The sequence below is a fragment of the Schistocerca piceifrons genome, chromosome 7 (genome assembly GCF_021461385.2).
Source record: "Schistocerca piceifrons isolate TAMUIC-IGC-003096 chromosome 7, iqSchPice1.1, whole genome shotgun sequence".
Lineage (NCBI taxonomy): Eukaryota > Metazoa > Arthropoda > Insecta > Orthoptera > Acrididae > Schistocerca > Schistocerca piceifrons.
In genome coordinates, this window is record NC_060144.1 from 74,274,006 (window position 1) to 74,302,004 (window position 27,999).

The 27,999-nt window shown below is 44.3% G+C and overlaps 1 protein-coding gene across 1 annotated transcript in view; it reads left to right on the top strand.

The window, feature by feature from the left end:
- Positions 1-27,999, top strand: part of LOC124804857 (acetylcholine receptor subunit alpha-L1) — a 617,332-nt gene that overhangs the window by 433,444 nt on the left and 155,889 nt on the right. Inside the window, exon 3 of the mRNA XM_047265212.1 lies at positions 2,601-2,710. Coding sequence (XP_047121168.1) covers positions 2,601-2,710 — 110 coding nt within the window. The remainder of the gene's footprint in view (positions 1-2,600; positions 2,711-27,999) is intronic.

A 27,999-nucleotide genomic window follows, 5' to 3' on the forward strand; every position in this document is an offset into this window, starting at 1 on the left:
AAAAGATTTATGACGACAAGGCATTCTTATTGGTTACTACTGAACGCACGCACACACACACACACACACACACACACACACACACACACACACACATACACTACTAATAGAAATACTATATTCAAAAACGTATGAAGAAACCTTTTCCGGTGCTGAAGGTAACATCATACTGGCAAAATTGCAGTAACATATCAAAAAAATCTGTTGTGTTAGTATCACGTCTGTGCAGACATCGTAGTGTCCCACTGACAAGTCCTGAGAGGGAGTGAAGGGCCGCTAGGATGCGCGTCAAAAAACTTACTTGACAGGAGGTCTCGAGGTCGTGGGCTGCCTTCTGTGCTGTGCACCTGCTCCACTGAAAAGAGGGCTGTAGGGTGAGTTAGAATACGGAACTTGGCTGGGATCACAGGGTACACTGGATGCAATCATAAATCAGTGAATATATACACTGCAAGCACCACTGGCACACCCGTTTTATAAACAATTATATGTACAAAGTCTACTAACTGCCTTCTTTATAGTGTAGCTCCTCATAGTTCCCTGAGTGTAAGTCCCAATATAGCAGAGGCGAGCGCGCTAGACTAAGTATTGACTACATGGAAATAAGTCTAAATCTTCTCGTAGTTACGCAGCACTGCACTGCGATATCACAGCATCAGAACTCCAGCTAAACCATATCTGACCGACTAACCTGCTACTCCATCACAGCCATCACTCCCATCACTCTCCTAACAATGTGGCAACTAGCCTTTTTATAGCGGTAATGCACCCAGCACAACTTGTTCTAGAAGTTTCCAGTACTCTTGAGCATTGCGTGTGTGTCACGCGGTAGCAGGCCGTATGCCGCTGTCCAAGGGTTGCAGGGTTGCGTCTTGTGACGGCTTTCGAGCCTCGTGATGCGATATAGTCCGCTCTTTTTGGAAGAGTCAACATTACACATAAGCTACGTCCGGTCATCTACATCTACATCTACGTTTATACTCCGCAAGCCACCCAACGGTGTGTGGCGGAGGGCACTTTACGTGCCACTGCCATTACCATCCTTTCCTGTCCCAGTCGCGTATGGTTCGCGGGAAGAAAGACTGCCGGAAAGCCTCAGTGCGCGCTCCAATCTCTCTAATTCTACATTCGTGATCTCCTCGGGAGGTATAAGAAGGGGGAAGCAATATATTCGATACCTCATCCAGAAACGCACCCTCTCGAAACCTGGAGAGCAAACTACAGCGCGATGCAGAGCGCCTCTGTTGCAGAGTCTGCCACTTGAGTTTGCTAAACATCTCCGTAACGCTATCACGTTTACCAAATAACCCTGTGACGAGACGCGCCGCTCTTCTTTGGATCTTCTCTATCTCCTCTGTCAACCCTACCTGGTACGGATCCCATACTGATGAGCAATACTCAAAAATAGGTCGAACGAGTGTTTTGTAAGCCACCTCCTTTCTTGATGGACTATATTTTCTAAGGACTCTCCCAATGAATCTCAACCTGGCACCCGCCTCACCAACAGTCAATTTTATATGATCATTCCATTTGAAATCGTTCCGTACGCATACTCCCAGATGTTTTACAGAAGTAACTGCTACCAGTGTTTGTTCCGCTATCATATAATCATACATTAAAGGATCCTTCTTTCTATGGATCAAATGGCTCTGAGCACTATGGGACTTAACATCTGAGGTCATCAGTCCCCTAGAACTTAGAACTACTTAAACCTAACTAACCTAAGGACATCACACACATCCATGCCCGAGGCAGGATTCGAACCTGCGACCGTAGCGGTCGCGCGGTTCAGACTAGCGCCTAGAACCGCTCGGCCACCTTGGCCGGCCTCTTTCTATGTATTCGCAATAAATTACAGTTGTCTATGTTAAGGGTCAGCTGCCACTCCCTGCACCAAGTGCCAATCCGCTGCAGATCTTCCTGCATTTCGCCGCAATTTTCTAATGCTGCAGCTTCTCTGTATACTACAGCATCATCCGCGAAAAGCCGCATGGAACATCCGACACTGTCTACTAGATAATTTATATGTATTGTGAAAAGCAATGATCCCATAACAGTCCCCTGTGGCACGCCACAGGTTACTTTAACGTCTGTAGACGTCTCTCCATTGAGAACAACATTCTGTGTTCTGTTTGCTAAAAACTCTTCAATCCAGCCACACTGCTCGTCTGATATCCCGTCGGCTCTTACTTTGTTTATCAGCGACAGTGCTGAACTGTGTCAAACGCCTTCCGAAAGTTAAAGAAAATGGCATCTACCTAGGAGCCTGTATCTAATATTTTCTGGGTCTCATGAACAAATGAAGCAAGTTGGGTCTCACACGATCACTGTTTCCGGAATCCATGTTGATTCCTACAGAGTAGATTCTGGATTTCCAGAAATGACATAACACGCGCTGGTAGCAAGAATTTCCAAGCCTACATGATATTTGATTTTTAACTCTATTTTCTATCATTCGCAACAACATGACACATTCGTATTGTCCTTCAGAATGTAGCCTTTCTGTCTTTCACTACACCTCGACGGTAAAAGTATTTCCTTAGTTGTGGTTTCTGTGAAGACCGCCTGCTCGTTGTAATGTACGTGTTTCCTCTTTGCAGGAATGGCAGGACCACAAGTTCCGGTGGGATCCGGCGGAGTACGGTGGCGTGACGGAACTGTACGTTCCATCGGAGCACATCTGGCTGCCCGACATCGTCCTGTACAACAAGTAAGTGCTCAGTGATCTACTCGCGCCTGCCTCCCTGCCAGCGATCCGCCCTGCTCACTGAGCTTGCAGCTTAGCACTGTTTCCTCCTATAGTGGGTCCAGAATTAAAGTTCCAGTTTCATAACGCTGCTAAAAGGGAATTACTGCTAAAAATGCCGGCCGCGGTGGTCTAGCGGTTCTAGCCGCTCAGTCCGGAACCGCGGGACTGCTACGGTCGCAGGTTCGAATCCTGCCTCGGGCATGGATGTGTGTGATGTCCTTAGGTTAGTTAGGTTTAAGTAGTTCTAAGTTCTAGGGTACTGATGACCTCAGATGTTAAGTCCCATAGTGCTCAGAGCCATTTGAACCATTTGAACTGCTAAAAATTACGTCAAATCTGAACACCCTGTCACTACCGCAGGAAGAAACGTCATGTAACAATAATTTGACGAGTGGCTGACGGATGTAAACGTCAGAATACGCACACCTGCAGACGCGCGGCTCACTGCTGTTCGCCTGTTTAGAACCGTGACGTCCAGCATGGCTGTCTTCATGAAGGATGGCGCGCTGCTGATGGAGCTGTTTTACGAGAACGGTGACTGCGCAAATAGCCTTGCAGAATTTCCTGTCAAGTACAAGAAATAATGTTTTGGTCCAACGTCTGCTTAAGGTCTGGTGAAAATTATTAAAAAATTCGAAAAGACAGGTTCCTTCGAAGTGTAGTGTGGCAGAGGAAGGAATGTACACTGAAGCCCCAAAGAAACTGGTGTAGGCATGCGTATTCAATTATAGAGATATGTAAACAAGTAGAATACGGCGCTGCGGTCGGAAACCACTAAGTAAGACAACAAGTGTCTGGCGCAGCTATTAGATCGGTTACTGTTGCTGTGCTATCAATAGCTATCGTGCCACGACATAGGTGCAAGTTCTTAGGTTGGCGCTACGACAGACACCGACGACAGCGCCCTCTAGCCGGCGCTGTGCAGCTCTACGAGCGCCGTTGCAGATTCAGCCCATTTGATTCCGAGTAGACGACCAAGCAACATTGTTTCTATTTCATAGTGGGCGAGCCACTACAGGTTTTGCCTTTGCAACTTCTAGCCGCTGTTACAGTTGATTGATGAACGGCTTCGCACCTACGTGCTCGTCTGTACGCAAAGTTGAGTAAAAGAGCCATAACTCATACGCGATACCGAAGCATTTCACCTTTTCCTCCTCCTACTCATTTCCTACATTCGGCCTACCCTTCAGTTCACAGGGGCAGACCCACGCGCCGCCTTCCAGGTGGGATACAAAAGTTGCTACAATGCGAGATTGTCAAGATTTAAGTGAGTTTGAACGTGTTATGCTCGGCACGCGAGCGATGGGACATAGACCCTCCGAATCAGCGATGAAGTGGGGATTTTCCCGTACGACCATTTCACGAGTGTACCGTGAATATCAGGAATCTGGTCAAACATCAAATCGCCGAAATAGCTGCGGCCGGAGAAAGATCTTACAAGAACGGGACCAACGACGACTGAAGAGAATCGTTCAAAGTGACAGAAGTGCAACCCTTCCACAACTTGCTGCAGATTTCAACGCTGGGCCATCAGCAAGTGTAAGCATGCGAACCATTCAATGAAACATCATCGATATGGGCATTCTGAGCCAAAAGCCCACTCATGTGCTGTTGATGATTGCGCGACACAAAGCTTTACGCGTCGCCTGGGCCCGTCAATGCTGGCATAGGACTGTTGATGGGTGGAAATATGTTGCCTGATCAGATGAGTATCGTTTCAGATTGTATCGAGCGGATGGACGCGTCCAGGTATGGAGACAATTTCATGAACCCATTGACCCTGCATGTCAGCAGACGACTGTTCAAAGTGGTTGAGGCTCTATAATGGTGTGGTGAGTGTGCAATTAGAGAGATATGAGGCCCCTGATACTTCTAGATACGACTCTGATAGGTGACACGTACGTAAGCACTCTCTCTGGTCACCTACATCCATTTATGCCCTTGTGCATTCCGACGGACTTGGGCAATTCCAACAAGACAACGCGACATCCCACACGTCCAGCACTGCTACAGAGTGGCTCCAGGAACACTCTTCTGCTTTTAAACACCTCCGCTGGCCTCCAAACTCACCAGACATGAACACTATTGAGCATATCTGAGTTGCCTTGCAATGTGCTGTTTAGAAGAGATCACCACCTTGTAGTATTCTTTCGGATCTGTGGACAGCCCTGCAGCATTTACGGTGACATTTCCCTCCAGCACTACTCCAGACATCAGTTGAGCCCATGCCACGTCGTGTTGCGGCACTTCAGCGTGCTCGCGGTTGCCCTACACGATGTTAGGCACGCATAACAGTTTCTTTGGCTCTTCGGTGTAGCTGACCCAACGTCTGCCGAAGGTGTGGCCACACACCTGCAGGAGGGGTTGAGCGGTGGTGTACAGACATGCTGAGCACGCGGAATTGTCCGAACGTTGGACTTGCCCGGGAGCACGGTGCATAAAATCCTCCGGAACACCCTGCACTGCTATACGTACAAAATCACCCATGTTCAGGAGATGTTTCCTGCTGATCGACCGGCAATACAAACCTTCGCTCTGGAATTTCTTGCTCTCGTGGAAGTGGACAGGGAATCTGTGAGCAGATGAAACTCGTTTGCATCTAAAAGAACATGACAATACGCAGGACTGCAGAATATGGATAACGGAATATCCGCACGCACATCAGCCGGTACCACATCATTTTGTGAAGGTGACTGCGTGGTACAGATTAACGGAATTCTATATCACAGGGCCGTATTTTATCGAGGGACTCACCTATTACCTCTACCATTACTGTGACCGCTATGAAAGTGTTTTCGCACCAACGTCATTCCAGCAGTTCACTGATGTCGACGTGTGCCAGATGGCGCTCCTCTGAACATTGCACAGCGAGTGAAGCTGCTGCTGCATAGGCATTTCTGAAATGCTAGAATTATCGGCCATCATGGCCCTACAGTCTTGCCGTCCACATCGCCTGATCTTAAAGCGTGTGATTTCAGGCTGTGGATTATCTGAAAGATGTGTTCAGTGCTCCAGTTACGAACATAGCTGTATTGAACGCTCGCATTACGCAACCCATTCTGAACATGACACACGAGACACTCCGATCTATTGTGGAATATGCTGTTTTTCTATTTCAGCTGGTAGCTGAAACCGATGGACAGCGTACTGAACAGGTCCTGCGTCATTTTTACGACGGTTGGAAGCCTATATCAGTTTGCTTTTCATGCAGTAGGCGACAGGACAATTAAAAATGATGTCATTTTGATTTTTATGCGAGTTTTGGCCTCAGGACAGTTACAAAAGTATTCTTCCCATCCGATGTGGTACGATATTATCATGGTGGATGGACTTACCAAACTAACGGCGTCACTAGTGCTGACGGCCGAACTTGTGAACTCATTCACATTGAACAGTAGAATGGTGTAATGTGCAGCTCAAACCATAGCCGTCGTATTGCGATTCATCTGTCATTTGTAGCTGACTCCGTTTACGTTAAGACTGTTACAGGTGCCATCAACTGCTAAAATTACTACTGTTTTTTCCTTCCATGGCGTTTCCCCCTGCGTTCAAATTTGGTGTCATTCTGAGCTGTTTCTACAGCGTTTTGAAACTTTATTTTTAAGTATGGACACCTTGTGTTTCCATCAGCTGGTTCCAATGTCCCGAGAGAGTGGTGTACCTTTCGATAATACTTGTGTTATCTGAAGAATACAGCAGCCAGTACCCCTTTATACTGGGTGAGAAAATGTTTCATGCAACTTAAGCGTCGGTTAGACCAACATTGTGTTCCTGTTACAGATAACGGTGACTACACCGTTCGATTACAACCTATATTCACGAGCTTCAAACAGGGCGATTCATTTTCAGTTAATTGTGTGGATACTAGTTTAGTTCTTTAATTCCTTGCGTGTCCGTGTGATTACTAGGCACAGTCATCCATTCTTAAAACCGTGTAGTGCACTGTTCTCCTTACTTTGGTACGGAAATAGAGTGTGAGCGCTGTATTCAGATGCGAGCTGAGTTGGTGACACTTACCACACAGGTCCAGGCAGTGTAGGCTTTGGTTACGCAATTTGGGGCTGTTACCAATTGGCGTCATGTGGGGGACCGGACGTTACCACGCCAGGTACTTCCCACAATGAAGTTGATCCCTCAATTGTGGTCACGTGAGAGGTCTCTCCAAGGCAGCGAAAGACTTTCTGTGAGGCCGATCGGAGGCTCCCCCTGCCCCCCTCCCCCTACCCCCTGTCTACCCAGGGTTCGTCTGACGAACAGGTTTGGGGCAAAGTTCGTGGCTATCACAATCCATGAGCCAGATGCAGTCCCTCGCCCTGTTCCAGAGGAGTCCTCTCGGCCCATTAGGTCTGGGCATTAAAGGTAGTTCGGAGCTCCAGCATTATGAACGTAATGGTTCTCTTTCGTGATGTAGCTGCCGACGAGGAGAAGGAATCCAGTGGCACTCTGTGTGCAGACCGGAAGTAGTTACCAGATGCTACGTAGAGCACATGGCGCGGCCATCTGCAGGTGGGGGCTCATGTCCGCACTGACGATGCGTGGCTTTGGATCAGAAGAGATTCTCTCTGGTTTTGGGCAACTGGATCAATTAGCGAAGACTGCCAGTCTTGCTTGCGAGACGAAGGCTGAGCTCACCATATGCAGCATTGTTGATAGAACCGCTTGTGGTCCTTTGGTGCAGATCCGAGTGGAGGGTCTGAATCAGAAGCTCAGAGCCCGCATCTCGTGGTCGTGCGGTAGCGTTCTCGCTTCCCACGCCCGGGTTCCCGGGTTCGATTCCCGGCGGGGTCAGGGATTTTCTCTGCCTCGTGATGGCTGGGTGTTGTGTGATGTCCTTAGGTTAGTTAGGTTTAAGTAGTTCTAAGTTCTAGGGGACTGATGACCATAGATGTTAAGTCCCATAGTGCTCAGAGCCATTTGAACCATTCAGAAGCTCAGACGTTTCTAGACTAGGTCAGCTGCAAATTCCTATATTTCCTCCATAAGGTGATAGGTTACCAGGTGCTGCTTGATAGACAGGGGCCTACAAGAAGCAGCTACATATGTAGCAAGAGCCGTGTGGAGGAAACTGGGCGGTTATTAGAAGGTCTCTATAAGCTGTAGATAGGGTTTCAGTCTAAGAGGCTGCAGGGGAAACACAGACTTAAAAACAATTGGTATTGCAGTCGTAGATTGTCACATATGTTTTGGAAAAGTACCAGAGCTCCAAGCACTGATAGAAAGCACTGAAGCTCAAATCGTTAAAGATATGGAAAATTGGCTAAAGCTGGAAATAAGTTCAGCTGAAATTTTTACACAGGACCAAACCGTATTCTGGAAGGATAGATTAAATACAGTTGGTGGTGGAGTTTTCGTTGCTGTCAGAAGTAGTTCACCTTGTAGTGAAACTGAAGTAGATAGTTCTTGTGGGTATAGATTGAAAACCATAGTAAATTAATTACTGGTTCATCCTAGCGACCCTCGACTCAGATGATACAATTGTTGAACAGTTCAAAGAACACTTGAGTCTCGTTTCAAATAGGTACCCCAATCATACAATGACAGTTGGCGGTGACTTCAATCTACCCTCGGTATGTTGGTTAAAAAATGTGTTTAATGCCAGACGTCCGAAATCGTTTTGATTGTTTTCTTAAAAAATTACTTTGAACAATTAGTTCATGAGCTCACTCTAAAGGGTAAATGGTTGCGAAAACTTACTTCATCTCCTTGCAACAAATAATCCGAGCAAATAGGGAGCATCATGATGGATACAGGGATTAGCAACCCCGACGCTGTTGTACAGAGAATAGATACCGTGACATCAGAATACTCCAAAAATAAACGCAAAATACTTCTGTTTAAATAAGCACATAAAAAATCTCTTGACGCCTTCCTAAGAGACAGCCTCCACTCCTTCCAACGCGATTATGTGAGTGTGGACCAGATGGTTTGAATTCAAAGAAATAGTATCGTCGCCAGTTAAGAGATACATACCAACTAAACTAATAAGAGATGGTGCTGATTCCCCATGGTATACAAAAGAACTCGGAACACTGTTGCAGGAGCAATGAAAAAAGCTTGCCAAATTTCAAAGAACGCAAAACCCCCAAGTTTTACAGACGCTCCAAACTTATCGCGAACTTCAGTGCGAGATGCTTTTAATAGTTTTCTCAACGAAAGTCTGTCTCGTAAACTGGCACAATAATACAGAGAGATTCTTGCCATATATAAAGTATACCAGCTAGGACACATCCTCATTGTTCGATAACAATGGTGATGTTACAGCTGACAGTGACACTAAAGCAGAGTTATTAAACACAGTTTACCGAAATTCCTCCATTATTCCTCCATTATTCCTGAACTCGAATCAGCCAACATGAGTAACTTAGAACTAGGTGTCTTCGGTGTAGCGAAACAATTTAAATCACTTAACAAAGGCAAAGCTTCCGGTCCAGATTGTATACTAGTCAAGTTCCTTTCAGTGTATGGTGATATAATAACGCCGGCCGCTGTGGGCGAGCGGTTCTAGGCGCTTCAGTCCGGAACCGCGCTGCTGCTACGGTCGCAGGTTCGAATCCTGCCTCAGGCATGGATGTGTGTGATGTCCGTAGGTTAGTTAGGTTTAAGTAGTTCTAAGTCTAGGAGACTGATGACCTCAGATGTTAAGTCCCATAGTGCTTAGAGCCATTTGAACCATTTGATACAATAGCCCCATAATTAGCAGTCATATACAACCACTCGCTCGTAGATAGATCTGAACCTAAAGATGCGAAAGTTGCACAGGTCACACCAACACCGAAGAAAGAAAGTAGGAGTAATGCACTGATTTAGAGATCTATATCCTTAACGTCGACCTACAGTAGGATTTTGAAACATATACTGCATTGAACGTTATTAGTTACCTCAAAGTGAACGATTTACTGACAAAAAGCTAACATACATCCAGAAAATATCGTTACTGAGAAACGCCACTAGTTCTTTATTTCCACGAAGTAATGAGTGCTATGGACAGGGAATATCAAATTAATTCCATATTTTTATGTCCAAAAGGCTGTTGATACCGTTCTTCACAAGCAACTTCTAATCATATTGCGTGCCTATGGAGTATCGTCTCAGTTTTGCGACTGATGTTGTGATTTCCTGTCAGGAAGGTCACAGTTCGTAGTAATTGACAGAAAGTCATCGAGTAAAACAGAAATAGCATCTGGCGTTCCCCAATGAAGTGTTGTAGGCCCTTTGCTGTTCCTGATCTACATAAACGTTTTAGGAGATAATGTGAGCAGCCATCATAGTTTTCTAATGATACTGTAGTTTACCGTCTTACAAAATCATCAGATGATCAAAGCAAATCGCAAAGGACAGGAAGGGCACTCAGCGAATCGGCTGGTCCCGCTACCTAACCTAGGGGCCACAACACCTTCATTAGCAGAGACCAGGTACATCACCGTAAGATCGTTCGCCGACTGGAGTCTGAACACATCATTTCCGAGACACACTGTTGGATCCTGGATGCTGCTACTGGTCTAGACTTTGGATTGCTCTAAACACTTGCAGTTGCTGTACCGATCAGGACTTAGCAAAGACTCGCTGATTTTCTGCTATCATTCATCCACTGTCAAGTTTCCTCGCTGACACCGACCAAGTTCCTTCAGGTTTCCTATGAACTGTGAATTGTGCTGTGGCTGTCACACTGTGTATTGATAAACGCTGTGCGTGTTGGTCGCAGGAAACCAAACAAGCATTTACAAAAGTGGTGACTATGATACTCGCCACAGTTGAGAAGCATATGTCTCGAAATCAATTCACATTCAATGAAGTCAAACACGCACCCAGAGTTTCTAAATGTTCGACAGCAGCAGTCGACTTCTGTAACAGCAAGTAAGGCTGAGAAATGCCACAGCAGTAAGCAACGTCTCTGTCAAACCTAGTGCAGCTCTTGTCAGTCGGTATACATGGGGCATTCACATAGGAATGTTAAAGCAACATATTCAGAACACCTCAGAGTTCTAAAATGGAATAGCTCCCCTAACACATATGCTGGCCGGTAAAAAGCCCACAACCATCACGCAACTAAAATAGAAACAGATTTTAAAATACTAAACTTCAACCACAGGCTGTGACATAAAATTACTATGGAAGAAGACATCTACATACAGAAGGTATTAGCTGAAGGAAAACAGATTGTAAACGACTACATTACACTGTGCAATGACACACTGTGTGAAACATTAACGGAGCTGTATAGAAAAGACGACATGAACAACTGAACCACACACACAGGCAGAGTGGGAGGGATAAAGTAAACAAAATACATATTTTGCGCCCAGCTGATGCGAGGACAAGTGACCATCAACAGGAACCGGACACACAGCACTGTGGTTTATAAAGGGGAAAAGTGTTATTTTACGAGTGAAGTTTCACAAAATACATGTTGTGTTTGTGTGTGCGTCTCAACAAGGTGGAAACGAATTTTCGAAACCGAACTGCAAGTAATCGCAAAATACAGTCACTCCGTATTTTTGGACATCAAAATAACGTTTAGGGATAAAGTCATTTGTTAATTCACCAACCAAACTCACAGTAACATTATATAGTTGCAGATGACAAGCTATCTGTGTCGAATAATGTGTAGAGGATCATATATAACACAGTCATGTAGAAAAATGTAGTTGACCATAACGACAGAGAAACATTGTTTTATGCATAATTTGCGTTAGAATGACTATCACTTTAAAAATGTTTACATGTTACAGAACTGAATAAAGAGCACTGAGTGACGACGTCACAAAGCTGCTGAAACATGTTTGAGGACGTAGAGGAGGCTGACATTTAATCCATCAATTTTCCCTGCTAACATGGCTACTACAACAGCTGCAAAAGCAAATGAATAACTTGCACGTACTATATAATAAGCATTCTTACATATAGTGTACAGCTATTTTTGTAAGAAATTTTGAACATCTTGCACCATTTTAGACTCTCCAGCGCCTTCTCTACACCGACAAAATCAATGAAGTGATTTTTCTTAAATCTTCCTTCGATTATCAGTCACTGATGATTTTTTTTTTTTCCGAAAGCCAAAGTGATCATTTTCTCTTTTTTTTTTTTTTACCTCTGATCGATCGCGTAACTAAGCCCACAGTGAGAATATGATGAAGCTTGGCATAGATGTGTTCCACAGTGTCTGTAATATGCTCGTCAATCGCCTCACGTCGCAGTTTTCGTTTCTGAGCCCACAGTGACGACGTGAGAGTCCCCTGCCAAGTGTGCCTGCTGAGGGGTTCCGCATGAGTTTATGCAGCCCTCACACTTTCCTAAAACGCTCCCAATAAACCGAAGACCCCATTCGTCTTCCTCCCAATGTCCTAGCATGCTCGTTCCATTTCGTATCACTCTGCAACGTTACTCCTCGATATTTAATGGACGGGACTTTGTCAAGCACCAAACCACTAATAACTGTGTTCTAACATCAAGAGATTGTTTCTCCCAGTCTTCATAAACCTAAGGTAACTCGATTCCCCCTCCCCCCTCACCCCACCCCCGGACCCCCACCCCCCATTCAATCCATAACTTACCGTTTTCTACATTTAGAACATCACGCCAAATAGTTCAATCTAAGTCATCTTTTTCCACGGTCACTGGACGACGGTACTTAACCGTATACTACAGCAAACACCCGCAGACCTTTGCTCACCCAGTCCATCAGATCATTTATGTGTATTAGTCACATCACACTATTTTGGAACACTGCTCTTGGTACCATTGCCTCTGATGAACACTTGTCGTTGAAGGCAATGTACTGTGTTTTATTACTTAGCACGTCTTCATGTCACTCACGTATCTGGGAATCTATTCTGTACACTCGGACATACATTAAGGCGTCCTGTCAAAAGCTTTCCGAAAATCTAGGAATATGGAATCTGCCTGTCACCCATCATCCATGGTTCGCAGGATATCGTGGAGGAAAGGGTAAGCTGCGTTTCGCACTTGCGTTTATTTCCAAATCCGCGCTGATTTCGGGGCAGAAGCTTTTCTGTCTCAGGGAAATTTATTAAATTCAAACATTGAAGAATTCTGCAGATACGATTGTTAAGGATAGACATCTGTACTTTTGCGGGTCCATTGTTGTATCTTACTTAAATAAAGGAGTCATCTGCGCTTTTTTCCCATCGCTGGGCGAGGCATTCGCCATATATGTAAACTAAGTAAGGGACAAATGCCGTAGAGTACACATAGTAAACCCGAAGAGGGATTCCGTCTGGACCTGGTGACTTCTTTGTTCAAATGGCTCGGAGCACTGTGGGACTTAACTTCTGAGGTCATCAGGCCACTAGAACTTAGAACTACTTGAACCTAACTAACCTAAGGACAGCACACACATCCATGCCAGAGGCAAGATTCGAACCTGCGACCGTAGAGGTCGCGCGGTTCCAGACTGTAGCGCCTAGAACCGCTCGGCCGCACCGGCCGGCTGACTTCTTTGTTTTCAACTATTTCAGTTGTTATGAAAGCCAGTGATGTTCCTTCCTATGTCCTCCATATAGGAGTCTGTGAAACGGTCAAACGATAGTACAGGGATTGGAAATAGGCCTCGCTATTTTGTTTGACCAAGAACGGCACTTACGAAATGCCTTCAGGGCACTGCAAAAGTCAGTGCCGATCAGAACAGTGTTCTGTATAATCCTGAGTGCGTTGTGTCGGACCTAAGTGAATTCGAACTTTGTCAGTCTGTTAGAGCTCGAATTTTTTATGCCGAAATCATCCGCTAAATCACCACTGCTGAAAAAGTCACTGCAGAATCGAGTGTCGCACTCTCGAGCCCTTTCAGCGCCAAAGCAACATAAATGGACCTCCATAAGTAAGGAACTGCAGAGCGAGCTGGAGTTTCCGTAACAGGAGAAGGCTGTGTCGAAGCCAAATAACGCTGACTACGGAGCAATGGAGGAAAATCATATGGACGGTCGAGTTTGCATTCCAAGAGTGAAACATATCGCAGGGGTTAGATGATGATTTGGGCAGAGATATCGTGGCATTCCTTGTGACCCCTGGCTACTTGAAGGTGGTAGTTCAACCAATGAATCTGTGGCCATTTTGCGTGATCAGTCACTTTCCATTGTACAATGTTTCTTCCCCTACAGCTGATTCTGTGTCCCAGGATGACAGAACCCCTGTTCACACATCTCGCATCGTCCAGGACTGGTTTTGTGAGCGCTAGGAGGTATTCTCGCATCTCGCACGACGTTAACCGTCGTTCCTTCAGACCGTTTTTAAATTTCTTTTGGTCTTGACACATTTGATGTATATTGCTTCCAAGCTGATTTTATTCTTCTCTTTCTTTTTTATCCGTGAACATTCTCCTTTTCAACTGTTTCTCCCAGTTATCTCGGATGAACGCCCTTTCTATAACCTACAGGCTATATTCTCGGGTCCTCCACGACTCTCATCTATCCACCTGGTTATCAGTTGACCCTTTCCTCTTGACACCCTGTATTTCCTTCTGATATCCTCCATATTTCCATCTAATATCAATACATATCACTCATCCGTGCACGTGCCCCGCCTTTCTCAGTCATGCTGATTTCACTGACCTAATAGGTGGAACACTGTACACAGTGTATATTTCATGACTGTATTTCCTCCCACATCGTCCTCTTTCATTCATATGGTCTACATCTCTTCGAATTTCTTTTCCCTCGATGACATTTAGCATTCCAATATCTTCTGATATCAATGACCAAGTTCACGCGGTATGTGTAGTCACAAGTCCTGTAAGTGTTTAATAAAGTGTTAATTTGACGATGCAGTTTTGAGAGCATTGCAGTAAATACTTTTCCTTAATGAAAATAGGCTCTGTTAGCTGCTATTTATCTCGCAATTTTGTAAGAGGTGTCAGTTCATTTGATGACTGTCGATCTAAGTTCTTTAAACTGTTCAACTCTGTCGGAAGCACTATCACCCAATGTTACTGAGGTGGGAAGTTCTCCGAAAGTGCTTCCCCAGCCGTCATATAATTTCTTTCCTGTTGGTTAATCTTTAGTACCATGTTCCTTCTGGCCTGCTCAAATGTCATGAATGTCGCCACGAATTCCTTCCGGATTCTTGCAACTTGCATAGTCGAGTATTTGCACTGATTTATAAAGGTTATTCCCTAGCTCAGCTGCTCTGCGTCACTGATGACGCTGGCCAAGGAAACGTTAGAATTGGGGCACACCAGAACCCCTCGTTGCGTTACACCATCTCGCATATCTGGTGGGTTAGAATACATGCCTCAAGTTCTTGTAATAATGTGTAACTGGTGCGTTGGCATTTTCAAGAGCCTTAAAAGGATTGCAGTAATTCCTAGTATAGTCACAGCACGGTAGACTTTCTCCTATGCCATCATATGCCGATTTGTAGTAAAGAAAGTGGCGAGGCGTGTGTCCCAAATTAAACAGTCTTTTCTCAAATTTGCTTTACGGTGAACATTTAATCTGTTGTTGATTCCCCTGGAGAAATCCACGTTTGTGTGACCCAGTCTCTCTCTCTGAACAACTGTCAGGAGACGTTCAAACCCTATGTTGGGAAATACTTTATATCCCAAATTCAGCAGCTTATATATACATATATATCCGCTGCTGGGGCATTCCTTTCTCATCCGATACTGAAATGGCCCGCTTTTGGATGCAAAATTTCTTCTGTTTTCCACCTTGTTTGAAAAGTTCCAATTTGAAGATTATCTCTTTCCGGAAATGAATGACGTTTCAGTAAATATGATTTCCCTTATGGTTTCTACGATAACGTTGGAAGCTGAAGAAGTGAATAAATATTTGTGCTACGGCCGGGACTCGAGCCCGGGTCTTCTTGCTTACTAAGCAGATACACGTAGGGTTCGAGTCCCGGCTGCAGCACAGATATTAATTCACTTCTTCAGCTTCCAGCGTTATCGTAGATAAATTAGAGAGTTAAGTGTCCCAGTGGAAATTTAATTTAAGACCCTGTGGTTTCATTCGACAATCCGGTGTGTGTGAAGTGTTATTATCTCTCTTCAGTACCGGTCATAATTGCGTCACTAATTGTGTGGTGCACCCTGAAATGGATCTAACGACCTTCGACCGTCCTTTCGCTCCATTGTAATAGCTGTTGCACTTCGCGAAACGTTCAGCGCCGAAAAGGACCGCCTACCGCCTCAAAGCGTTAGGCATACTGTCTCCAGTCACTACAAGTCTGTGGGCTAATTCGCAAGTGTTTCTCCAAAAGCCTGAAGGGAGAATTCGCGTTTGTGCAGATTTTAAACCAACTGTATATGATCAGTCGTGGAGACTTAAGCCATTCCTAGTCCAGATTAACCTGTGTATAAAGTAATAGGAAGAAAATACTTTTCTAACTCTTATTTAGCAGAGTCATGTCTACAGTTAGCAGTTCATGGTGTTAATTTTCCCTTCAGCCTGTATCGCTACATTCGCCTCCTTTTCAGCACGACTGCTGCCGCTGCAATCTTTCAGCGTTATCTAGAACATTCTATCCGTCACATTCCCAGCTGCACTAACCTGGATGACATTCTCGATGCTTGTGAATCGAGGGGAAGACTTCTCAGCAACCTTCCCCTTCTTTTCAAACTTTGCAATAAAATGGATTTCGCTCCATATTGCATCAATGTGATTTCTTCAAGCCAGAGATTGACTATCGGGTTCAAATCCTTAGTATTCATGGCTTGCGCCCAACAAATACCAGCATCAGATCCATCATCATATTCCGCCCCCCCCCCCCCAACCAATCTTAAATAACTATAATTCTTTTTAGCCAAAGTTAAACATTAAGAGAAATTTATCCCCCAGGCATCAGATATATCCAAACTTCTCACCTTCCTGAGACAAAAGGTTGACAAATTTCGGAGGCCACTGTTTGTTGTTGATTGTTTATATCACGGTCTTCGGCATGACGCTTGCCTATCCGCATTTGACCCTAGCAGATAACTGGTCCTTGCCATACATGCCTTCACACACAATATTGATGTAGTTTCATTAAAAAAAATGTGGGTGGCACAGAACATCCTCTTGTACATGCCTCTAAAACAGTAAACACCACTCAACTAAACAAAAGCCATATAGAGAAGTTTTCTCTATGAAGCAAAATTTCACTTGATTATAGACAACAAACTTCAGGTAGCCCTCTTCGTCCCTCACAGCCGTACATAAGAGTAAACAGCTCAGCAACTACAAAAAAAAAAAAAAAAAAAAAAAGGCTCTGAGCACTATGGGACTTAACATCTATGGTTATCAGTCCCCTAGGACTTAGAACTACTTAAACCGAACTAACCTAAGGACATCACACAACACCCAGTCATCACGAGGCAGAGAAAATCCCTGACCCCGCCGGGAATCGAACCCGGGAACTCGGGCGCGGGAAGTGAGAACGCTGCTCAGCAACTACAAATGTGGCTTCTATTTCTAAGAAAAATACTACTACCAGACCCACTGTATATCACCGGTCAGTCCTGTTGGTCTAGTGGTAAACAGCGTGCCTGGAATCTGGAAGGTCACAGGATCGAATCCCAGTTGTATTTGTGCCGTCTCATGTAGCGTCTCTTACAGAGCGTGTTATGCGGAATAGGGACTTAGTTTATACACATTCAAAATGTTAAAATGTGTGTGAAAACTTATGGGACTTAACTGCTAAGGTCATCAGTCCCTAAGCTTACACACTACTTAACCTAAATTATCCTAAGGACAAACACACACACCATTGCCCGAGGGAGGACTCGAACCTCCGTCGGTTATACATTTTCTTAAAGTGTAAAAAAGTATAAACAACAGTGTGGTGTCACCGCCAGACACCACACTTGCTAGGTGGTAGCCTTTAAATCGGCCGCGGTCCGTTAGTATACGTCGGACCCGCGTGTCGCCACTATCAGTGATTGCAGACCGAGCGCCGCCACACGGCAGGTCTAGAGAGACTTCCTAGCACTCGCCCCAGTTGTACAGCCGACTTTGCTAGCGATGGTTCACTGGCAAATTACGCTCTCATTTGCCGAGACGATAGTTAGCATATCCTTCAGCTACTTCATTTGCTACGACCTAGCAAGGCGCCATTACCAGTTACTATTGATGCTGTAAAACATGTACCGTCAAGAGCGATGTTCACCAATTATGGATTAAAGTTAAGTATTCCAACAGATACGTACTATTTTTGCTAGTCTCATATCCCTGACCTGTTCCAGACCTCACACCAGCCTGCGTGAGCTTAAACGCGTGCCTTTCGGCTTCCTGTCATAGTGGATTGGCTGTCTTGCCAGTCCACAACAAACAGTGCAAACGTTAAGTTGAAAGTATAAGGAGAAACTGTAATTCGCCAAGGACAAACCTGCGTTTGATCAATAATGCCATAGAAGTTCCAAGCGAAGCAATAAAATTCCGACTGCAGAATTGAGAAAATGTTCACGCAGTTCTGAACGAGCTCTGGGTGGATTTATATTTCCTCATCGCAAACGGAACAAAGCCTAAAAAATTGAAAATTAAGAAACAGGTCCAGGCCGCAGTGAGTATTGGGGACTCTCAAGCTTCTTGGGTCACTATCATCATGTTTAATATGTAATGAAAGAGATGATATCAAACACTAGTTAGTGTTATGAAAACGTTTTGAAGGCAGTCGAGCTAAACATAAACCTTTACTTTCTGACCTCGTAGTATTGAAAAGTAGTAAGCCAGTAGCAAATGGAGCTAATTCAGTTGATAGTAATTCAGCTATACTTAGTGATGCACCGACTGTAAACATTAAATTTTTCAGAGTACTGTTATTCGAAATGTTTTACGAGCATCTTCACCCTCGGGCACGGTTGGTGAAGTCATGACACTTCAGAAACTGGGAAAACTGATCTATTACCTAAGTGAGGACTCAGGGCAACAGATTGAAAGAAGATACGTTTAGCAGATCTACATTTAAATTGGAGTTCGTGAAAGTATTCTTAGAGATCCTTTCTGGAAGTCATATTAGAGGAGGCATAGATGTGAGGGTTAACACACTTTTGCATAGAGAGGAACAGTGTGGACAGGGTAAGCTCCACCCTCTAATGCAGAGCACCCATAGGAAAAGTTAGCCTTAAATTTCGGACTTCCTACTTTACATAGCTAAGGCAAAAGGGAATAGTGAATGCTTCAATATCTCATAAAAACAGCTGTCAGTCAATAAATATACATAGTCCTTCATACTGTTTCATCAAAAACAGTTTATTTTCCAGTGGTTGTAGTACATTTATGAACGTGAGATCACATCACTGAACCGCTTCGTACGTTCCTTAGTGCCATTCTTCTGCTGAAAGTGGCTAGTGTTTCAAAGATGTGAATAACTATGCAGCACAATACTCACATTACCTATCACCTTCAATAACGTTCCGCACTTCAGCTACACAGTCGCAAACGTTTTAAAATAAATGCTAAGAGGAGCAACAGATACTTATAAATATAAAAATTATCATTCTACAATGTGGACGTTCAAACAGATAGCACAAAGATGCGAGGGCTCTTTGCAGAGTTAGAAACGATATTTCGCGAAATGGAAACCACAGTGAAAATCAAAACTGTTTTATTTGCAACGGTTAGCTACACCTTCCAGCTACTTCACTACACAGTTGCCGCTCAGACTTAGACAGCTGTCGTAGCGTTGTACCAACTTTTCAATTCTCTCTTTACAGAAGACAGCCGCCAGTACTTTTCGACAATTTTCTACTCTGCACTGCAGCTCGTTGTCTCTGTCAAAATATTGTCTTCATAGCCAGCGGTTCATCTGAGCAGAGATGAACCTAGAGGTAGCCAATCACGGGCTGTATTGTGGGTGATCAGACACTTCCCATGGAAAACGCTGCAGGAGCATCTTCAATGACCCTGCAGAGTGCGGCCGATAATTGTCGTGCAGAACAAACCGCATGACAGTTATGTGGATTGCATAGCTTCAGGCGAAATCTTTCGCCAGGCCCTCGTACTTGGCAGGTGACGCTAATTTCTAGCCATCTTTACCTTCTCACTGTTAGCTCAGAACTGAATAGAGCAACATGATGCGATCGACGGGCGTACTAGAAGCAGTGCCCAACGCATCTGTGCAAAGCTTCATCAGAGTTTCGCTTTATTTTCCATTCCTTACTTTCCGAATAACCCTCGTACTTCTGCTTGAATATTTTATCTATCTATGAGTCCTTGCCACTGGGCTGTAGACGTGTGGTATCTGTTCAGATCTTGTCAGAAGTATATTTTTCTTATATGACATTAAGACTCTTACTTTCATCAGAAGATTTGTGTAATGCACGCATTGAATAGGTGTCAGAGTTTCATTATCAGCCTCTACCTATAGGGCTGAAGGTAACCGCTAAAGAAATATTGCGTAAGTACATTTTTATAGCATTAGTGCTATGCAAATGTCTCACTACGTTTCGGTTTTCCTACGTTGTTGCCATCGCCATCACAATTTTACGGCATTATTTGCTGATGCCAGGTTTCGTGAAAATGAAGACGACGGTATTTGTAGTAGCAACAATAGTGAACAAAAGTTTACTAGTCACTGCATTCTTTTCCCAGCAACTTTAAAATATCTAACACTGTATTCCGGGAAGTTCTCTCTAGAGCAACGAAACATATCGGCTGTATTCACTGAAGCTCATTTTTCATCTCCATCTACATGTTAACTCGTCACGAATGGCACTCGGAAACAACAGCTCTCGTTAAACTTCAGTAAGAGTTCTAATTTCTCTGGAGATACTCTCGTCGCGGTCGTTTGGACAGGCCTAATTTGGAGGAAGATTTATGTTGCTCGGTTCAACTTAGAGCTCTCTGGGTTTTAGTCGTTTACCACTAAAGTTCTCCATCAAGCTCAAAGCCTGTGTTATAGCGTCTGCCACTCGAGTTTATGAAATCATTTCCATAACGATTTTTGGCATAGTTAACGACGCCGTCATGAAACGCACCACTTTTCACTGGATCTTGTCTGTCGTTTCTATTACTGTAACCTGATAACGGTCCTAATGTCATGAGCAACATAGAAGAATCGGTCTTGCAAGTTCTTTTGCAATCAACTTCTCTTATGGATGAATTAAATTTCCTTTTCATTCTATGTATCTCTACCTGGCGTTTGCTTTTCATATTTTGGGAGCACTCCACCTGACACAGCACCGAACGATTAGTAGTAGGTGTTTTACTGTTGGTACTGTTTTCAATGATTTATCGTTGAAAGCAAAATGAACAATAGTGGACTTCTTCTCCTACCTTGTTAATGCTCAGCTGACAGTCATCTCCGAGTAATCAAAATGTTCTAGGTCTTCCTACGTTACACTATACTCTCCTGTCGCTGTTACCTTTCTACAGCAAAATCACCGTCCATAAACAGCCCCATGGCGCTTCTAATCTTACCCATTAGGTCAATATACATCGCAGACTAGAGTTGCGAAAGACCGACCCGTTAAAAACGATACCGTTACTTTAGTTAGGAATAATGGGTATTTTTCGCTATTTGTTTGGTCTTGATTAAAGTAGGTGTCTTACTTTTTAATAATAAGCGAGTAAGAAAACGAAATACCTATTAGCCATAGCAACAGTGCTGAAATTTTTCTACATCTACATAGATACTCCGCAAGCCACAAGACGTTGCGCGGCGGAGGGTAACCTGTACGACTACTTGTCATTTCCTTTACTGTTCCACTCGCAAATACAGCGAAGGGAAAAGCGGCAGTACAGTTGTTTGGCAATCAGCTTCATATGCCGGTTCTCTAAATTTTCTCAGTTTTGTTTCTCGAAAAGAATGTCGCCTTCCCTCCAGGGATTTCCATTTGAGCTCCCGAAGCACCTACGTAACGCTTAAGTGTTGTATGAATCAACCAGTAACAAATCTAGCAGCCCTCCTCTGCACTGTTTCGATGTCTTCCTTCAATCCGACCTGGTACGGATCCCAAACACTCGAGCAGTACTCAAGAGTAGATCGCATAAGCGTCCCATATACACCCTCCTTCATGCAAGAACCTCTCTTTCGTAAAATTCTCCCAATAAATCGAAGTCTACGATTTCTCTTCCCTAACACAGTTCTCACTTGCTGGTTCCACCTCATATCGCTTTGGAACGTTATGCTCAGGTATTTAAACGACCTGACTGTGTCATGAAGGACAGTAGTAAAACTCTATCCGACCATTACACGTTTCATCTTCCTACTCATCCGCATTAACTTACATTTTTCCACATTTAGGGCTAGCTGCAATTCATCTCACCAACTGGAAATTTTGTCTAAGTCGTCTTGTATCTTCCTACAGTACTCAACTTCGACTCCTTACCGTACACCACGGCATCATCAGCAAAGAACCGCAGATTGCTGCCCATCCTGTCAACCAAATCATTTATGTACAATCAGGCTCATAAATTAAGGATAATTGCAGAATGTGGTTCCACACTACGTGGAACTACAAAAAACTGGCGCTAATTGTATAGGCACATAGAGAGCACAAACGACACAGATCTGTAAGTCCACGGTATTGGTGATAAGTTGAGAAAACTGTCCCGAAACACATCTACAAAACGCCACTGTTTCCTCCGCATGTACCCCGATATGGAATTTGACCACCATGCACACGTACACAGGACGCACAACGGGTTGGCATAATCAGGTGGTCGAGCAGCTGCTGGGGTACAGCCTCCCATTCTTACACCAGTGCCTATCGGAGTTAGTGTCCTTGGAGTTTGAAGACGTGCAGCGATACGTCGATCGAGAGCATCCCAGACGTGCTCGATGGGGTTTAGGTCTGGAGAACAGGCAGGCCACTCCATTCCTCTGATATCTTCTGTTTCAAGGTACTTGTCCACAATGGCAGCTCGGTGAGGCCGTGCGTTATCATTCATCAGGAGGAAGGTGGGACCCACTGCACCCCTGAAAAGGCGGACATAAAACGACGTCCCGATACACCTGACCTGTTACAGTTCCTCTGTCGAAGACATGCAGGGGTGTACATGCACCATTCATAATCCCTCCCGACACCATCAAACCACGACCTCCATACAGGTCCCTTTCAAGGGCGTTAAGGGGTTGGTATCTGGTTCCTGGATTACGCCAGATGGAAACCCGGTGAGAATCACTGTTCATACTATACCTGGACTCTTCAGCGAAGATAACCTGGGACCACTGTTCCAATGACCATTTACTGTGTTCTTGACACCAGGCTTTACGGGCTCTCCTGTGACCCGGGGTCGGTGGAATGCACCTTGCAGGTCTCCGGGCGAATACGCCATGTCTGCTCAGTCATCTGTAGACCGTGTGTCTGGATACAACTGTTCCAGTGGCTGTGGTAAGGCCCTGAGAAAGGCTATCTGCAGTACTCCGTGGCCGAGATATCGGTCTTCTTGTGGTGTTGTACACTGTGGACGTCCCGTAGTGTAGCGCCTGGACACGTTTCCTGTCTGCTGGATTCGTTGCCATAATCTTGAGGTCACACTTTGTGGCACACGGAGAGCCCGTGCTACGACCTGCCGTGTTTTGGTTCAAATTGCTGTGAGCACTATGGGACTTAACATCTGAGGCCATCAGTCCCCTAGAACTTAGAACTACTCAATCTAACTAACCTAAGGACATCACACACATCCATTCCCGAGGCAGGATTCGAACCGGCGACCGTAGCGGTCGCGCGATTCCAGACAGTAGCGCCTAGAACCGCTCGGCCACCTCGGCCGGCTACTGTGTCTTACCAGCTTCTAGTCGCCCTAGTATTCCACCACTCATAACGTCATCAATATGTGTTCTTCGAGCCATTTTCAACACACAGACAGTTAATAAGATTAAAAACAGCCGACCAGTTGCAATGGATAAAGTAATCTTTACCTAGGTTTCGACAGATTTAAATCTATCTTCTTCAGAAAGCGGCAGTATTACATTAATATGGAATGATATGTCATTGTCGTTTGTGAGCTCTGCAACTTCCATGCACTAATTTTTATTTACTTGACAAACCCTATTTTCAGGGCTATATTTTATTTGGACTAATGGATCTATGCAGATATTTGTAAAAACGACAATGACATATCATTCCATATTAATGTAATACTGCCGCCTTCTGGAGAAGATAGATTTAAATCTGTCGAAACCTAGGTAAAGATTACTTTATCCATTGCAACTGGTCGGCTGTTTTTAAACTTATTACGTGGAACCGTTGCGGTTGCGCAGCTATGTTTAAAACACAGACAGTTACCATTAGCACGTCTGAAAATGTTTGCACACTTACTCGCTGCACCGTACACTGACACGCACCAAATCTCCTCTATGTATGTGGACTGCTGCCAGCGCCACCGATCGACGACCGCAGGTCAAACACACCGCATGGTCATACTCCGAGGTGATTTAAACCCGCAAACCTCCCACCAGAGCGTTGTTTCACGATGTTTCAGCATTATCCTTAATTTATGAGAATGAGTGTATATACAGAACAACAGAGTTACTATTACACTTCCTTGGATCACTCCTGACGATGCACTCGTCTCTGATGAACACTCGCCGTCGAGGAAAACATACTGGATTCTATTATTTAAGAAGTCTTCGAGCCATTCACATATCTGAAATTATTCCATATGCTCGTACCTTAGTTCACTGCGTGCAATGGAACACCGTGTCAAATGCTTTCCGGAAATCTAGAAATATGGAACCTGTCAGTTGCCCTTCATCCATAGTTCTCAGCATATCATGTGAGAAAAGGGCTAGCTGAGTTTCCCACGAGCAATTATATCTATAACCGTGCTGATTCGTGCTAATACGCTTCTCAGTCTCAACAAAGTTTATTATATTGGAACTAAGAATACGTTCAAGGATATTGTAGAAACATAAGTTAGGGGTAGTGGTCTGTAAGTTTTCGTTTGCAGATAAATCTTTTCCAAAAAAGGAGTAATTTTTGTTCGCGAAATTTGGATTGGTCTGAAATATAGCGTTATTATAGGAAGTGGGAGAAGTGTTCAGTGCTATTTTAATGAGAATGCCGACAGCAACAAATGGTTCAAATGGCTCTGAGCACTATGGGACTTAAGTTCTGAGGTCATCAGTCCCCTAGAACTTAGAACTACTTAAACCTAACCAACCTATGGACATCACAAACATCCTTGCCCGAGGCAGGATTCAAACCTGCGACCGCAGCTGTCGCGCGGTTCCAGACTGTAGCGCCTAGAACCGCTTGGCCACCCCGGCCGGCGTCAGCAACAGAAACAAAACACGTGACATAAGAATTGGTATAACATTGCCGAGACAATAATGTCCCCGTTGCCGTGTGTCGCCTCTCCAGGCACGCGTGTACGTGCAGCGTGCAACACCTGCCCCACTTGTTCCGTACGGTAGTTTCTCGCTGACGTCGCCGTAGATCCGTTCTATTGCAGAATGGCACCACACCTAGTTTCGAAATATTTTTGTGAAGTGACATAGCAAAGCAGTACTGTGCTTCATTTGATTTCAAAGATTAATCTGCCATTTTTATGAAATAATGAAAGTAGAAAGAAATTAAGGTAACGTTAATAAATTAAAAACTTAACGATTCATTCACACGTAATACACAAAAAAATAGAAAGCATCAGCTTTGTTATAGTGTCTACATATACTTCTTTTTCTTCTTGTAGTCCTTGAAAACGGACAAACTAACATGAAAAAACTTCCTTATCTTCAGTTTTCCCGCTGTAGCACTGAGTATTCGTAATTCCCAAATAGAGGTATGACCTCTGATTACAATACGACTTTTGAGGAGCGTTTCAAAAAAATTTGACTCAATAGTAGAATATTCCTGACTTTTTGTAGTATTCAGTCATTTATCACTTTTCGAGAGAAGTAGCGAATGGTGGGCGGACGGAGATTTTTATAAGCCTATTTACTTTAATATCTTTATTCTATGTATCTTGATACCGAGTGAGCCAAAATTTTTCAGTCTTTATTGGATTTTTGCGTTTATTACAGGAAAATAAAAAAAAAATTGTTACTTTACACAACCGGTTATTCTGAGCGGTATTAATAGTCAGGTTAAACTGGCATGGAAAAACGTAATATAACCGAAAACCGGCTGTTTCAGAGATAACCGCCGTTCCTATTGTAAACAGTTACGTTCCTCAAGACTATCTTAGGATTTAGCCTACACATCTTTAGTCACCCATACAGCATAGAACGCGAAACACAAGTCAAGTAACTTCCAGATAAAAGGTAAAATGACGACTTATTTGGTAAGCGTGATAGTGTTACGGAGTTGTTTAGCAAACTCAGACTCTGCAAGAGAGGCGCTCTGCATCGCGGTGTAGCTTGCTGTCCAGGTTTCGAGAGGGTGCGTTTCTGGATGTATCGAATATATTGCTTCCCCCTTCTTATGCCTCCCGAGGAGATCACGAATGTAAAATTAGAGAGATTCGAGCGCGCACGGAGGCTTTCCGGCAGTCGTTCTTCCCGCGAACCATACGCGACTGGAACAGGAAAGGGTGGTAATGACAGTAGCACGTAAAGTGCCCTCCGCCACACACCGTTGGGTGGCTTGCGGAGTATAAATGTAAATGTAGATGTACACTTCATTCTAAAATTCTCCGGAAAACAAGTTTATCCACCTGCGGTAAATGATTTACTGTATCCGTGCAGTATTTAACACAAACTGTCTTAAAACAGTGAAATATAGAACCATGTTTGATACACTTCATTGATGGAATTAGAGCTACAGACATGCTTAAAATTTTGAGAATGTGAATGAAAGTAATAAATCTGTTGTAACAGTCTTTGCTAGACTTAAACTTTTTTTCAGATATGTATTTACCACATAAGACCCATGCAAATGAAATAAAAATTAGAGAATCTCTGCTATGCCACAAGAAGTTCCAAACACTCTTGGTAGCTTGTGTTTGTCTTAAAATCCAGGGTAGAACGGTGAACAGTACTGTAGCACAAATATCACCAAAATATGCGACATTATTTATGGACCCAAGTAATACCTCAATGAACCCAGAAAAAACATTTTAGCATGGAGTGCTCTAGCTTGCAAGATAGGAAACTGAGCCGCAACAGATCCGTCCGTCGCACCAATCAGCGTAAGCGTTAAATTTTAACCGTCTTCTACACTAATCTGGAATAATGCAAGTCTGATTTCTCATCTTCGAGTCAGAAAAGTTACACAAAGAGTTAAACCTCAAATGCGTACACAATTATTTTCTTATGCATTACGCACATGGGGTGCACAAAAATATGAAAATTCCAAGACGCAACACATTACCATCCCGAAATACGTTTTAGATATACCGTAGGCATTCAGAGCATATTCCAACCGTCTCGAAATAGCTAAATACAAGTCCTGTATGTTTTCTGGAGGGAACCCTATACCACTCTTCTTAGAAAGTAGTGGCAAGTTGAGAAAAGGGTGATAGAGGGGGATAGCGAGCACGTTCCCTTCTATGCAAAGTTGACTACCAACGCACAAAAATATTCCAATATGATGAATATGATGGCCAGGGAAGATGCGATAATTCATTCCCATTCCTGGACGATGAGAGCCCTGTGAACATGGGCCCTGTCATCTTGGAGCACTACATCACAATTTGGGACGAACCGCATCAACCTAATTGGTCACATAATTCTTAGCAGTTATCTTGCAGAGTACCCATAGTGCGCATATACCGCCCGGCTATCCGCGCGGTCTAACGCACTGCTTTCCCCCGAGCGGGAAGGCGTGCCTCCGCCCGGCGGATTAGTGTCGAGACGCGGTGTGCCAGTCTGTGGATGGGTTTTAAGGCGGTTTTCCATCTGCCTCGGCGAATGTGGGCTGGTTCCCCTTATTCTGCCTCAGTTACACAATGTCGGCAACTGCTGCGCAAACACTCTCTCCACGTACGCCTACACCATTACTACTCTACCACGCAAACATTGGGGCTACACTCGTCTGGAGTGAGACGTTCCCGGAAGTGTTCACTGGGCACAATAACCTTGGGTTCGGTGTGGGGCGGCGGTTGGGTGAGTGGATTGCTGTAGCCTGTTGTAGGGTTGTAAACCACTGAGGGCTATGGCGGAGACGAAGCCTCTTCGTCGTTTCTAGGTCCCTGGTTCCATACAATACAATACAATACAATACAAGGGACTTCATCAAATAGTCTCATGATAATAGCGCCACAAATTACTCTCCCGCCGCTAGGAGTAGAGGTTCCACAAACGTCTGCCCTATTATACCAAATGTTAGCAGACACATAACTCAAGTAAGGTTCCTGTATTCACCTTCCTGGAGCCCATCAGTCTGTGTTCTGCTGTTGTAACAATTAGACAACCTGCTGCTAAAGCTATTGAGACAC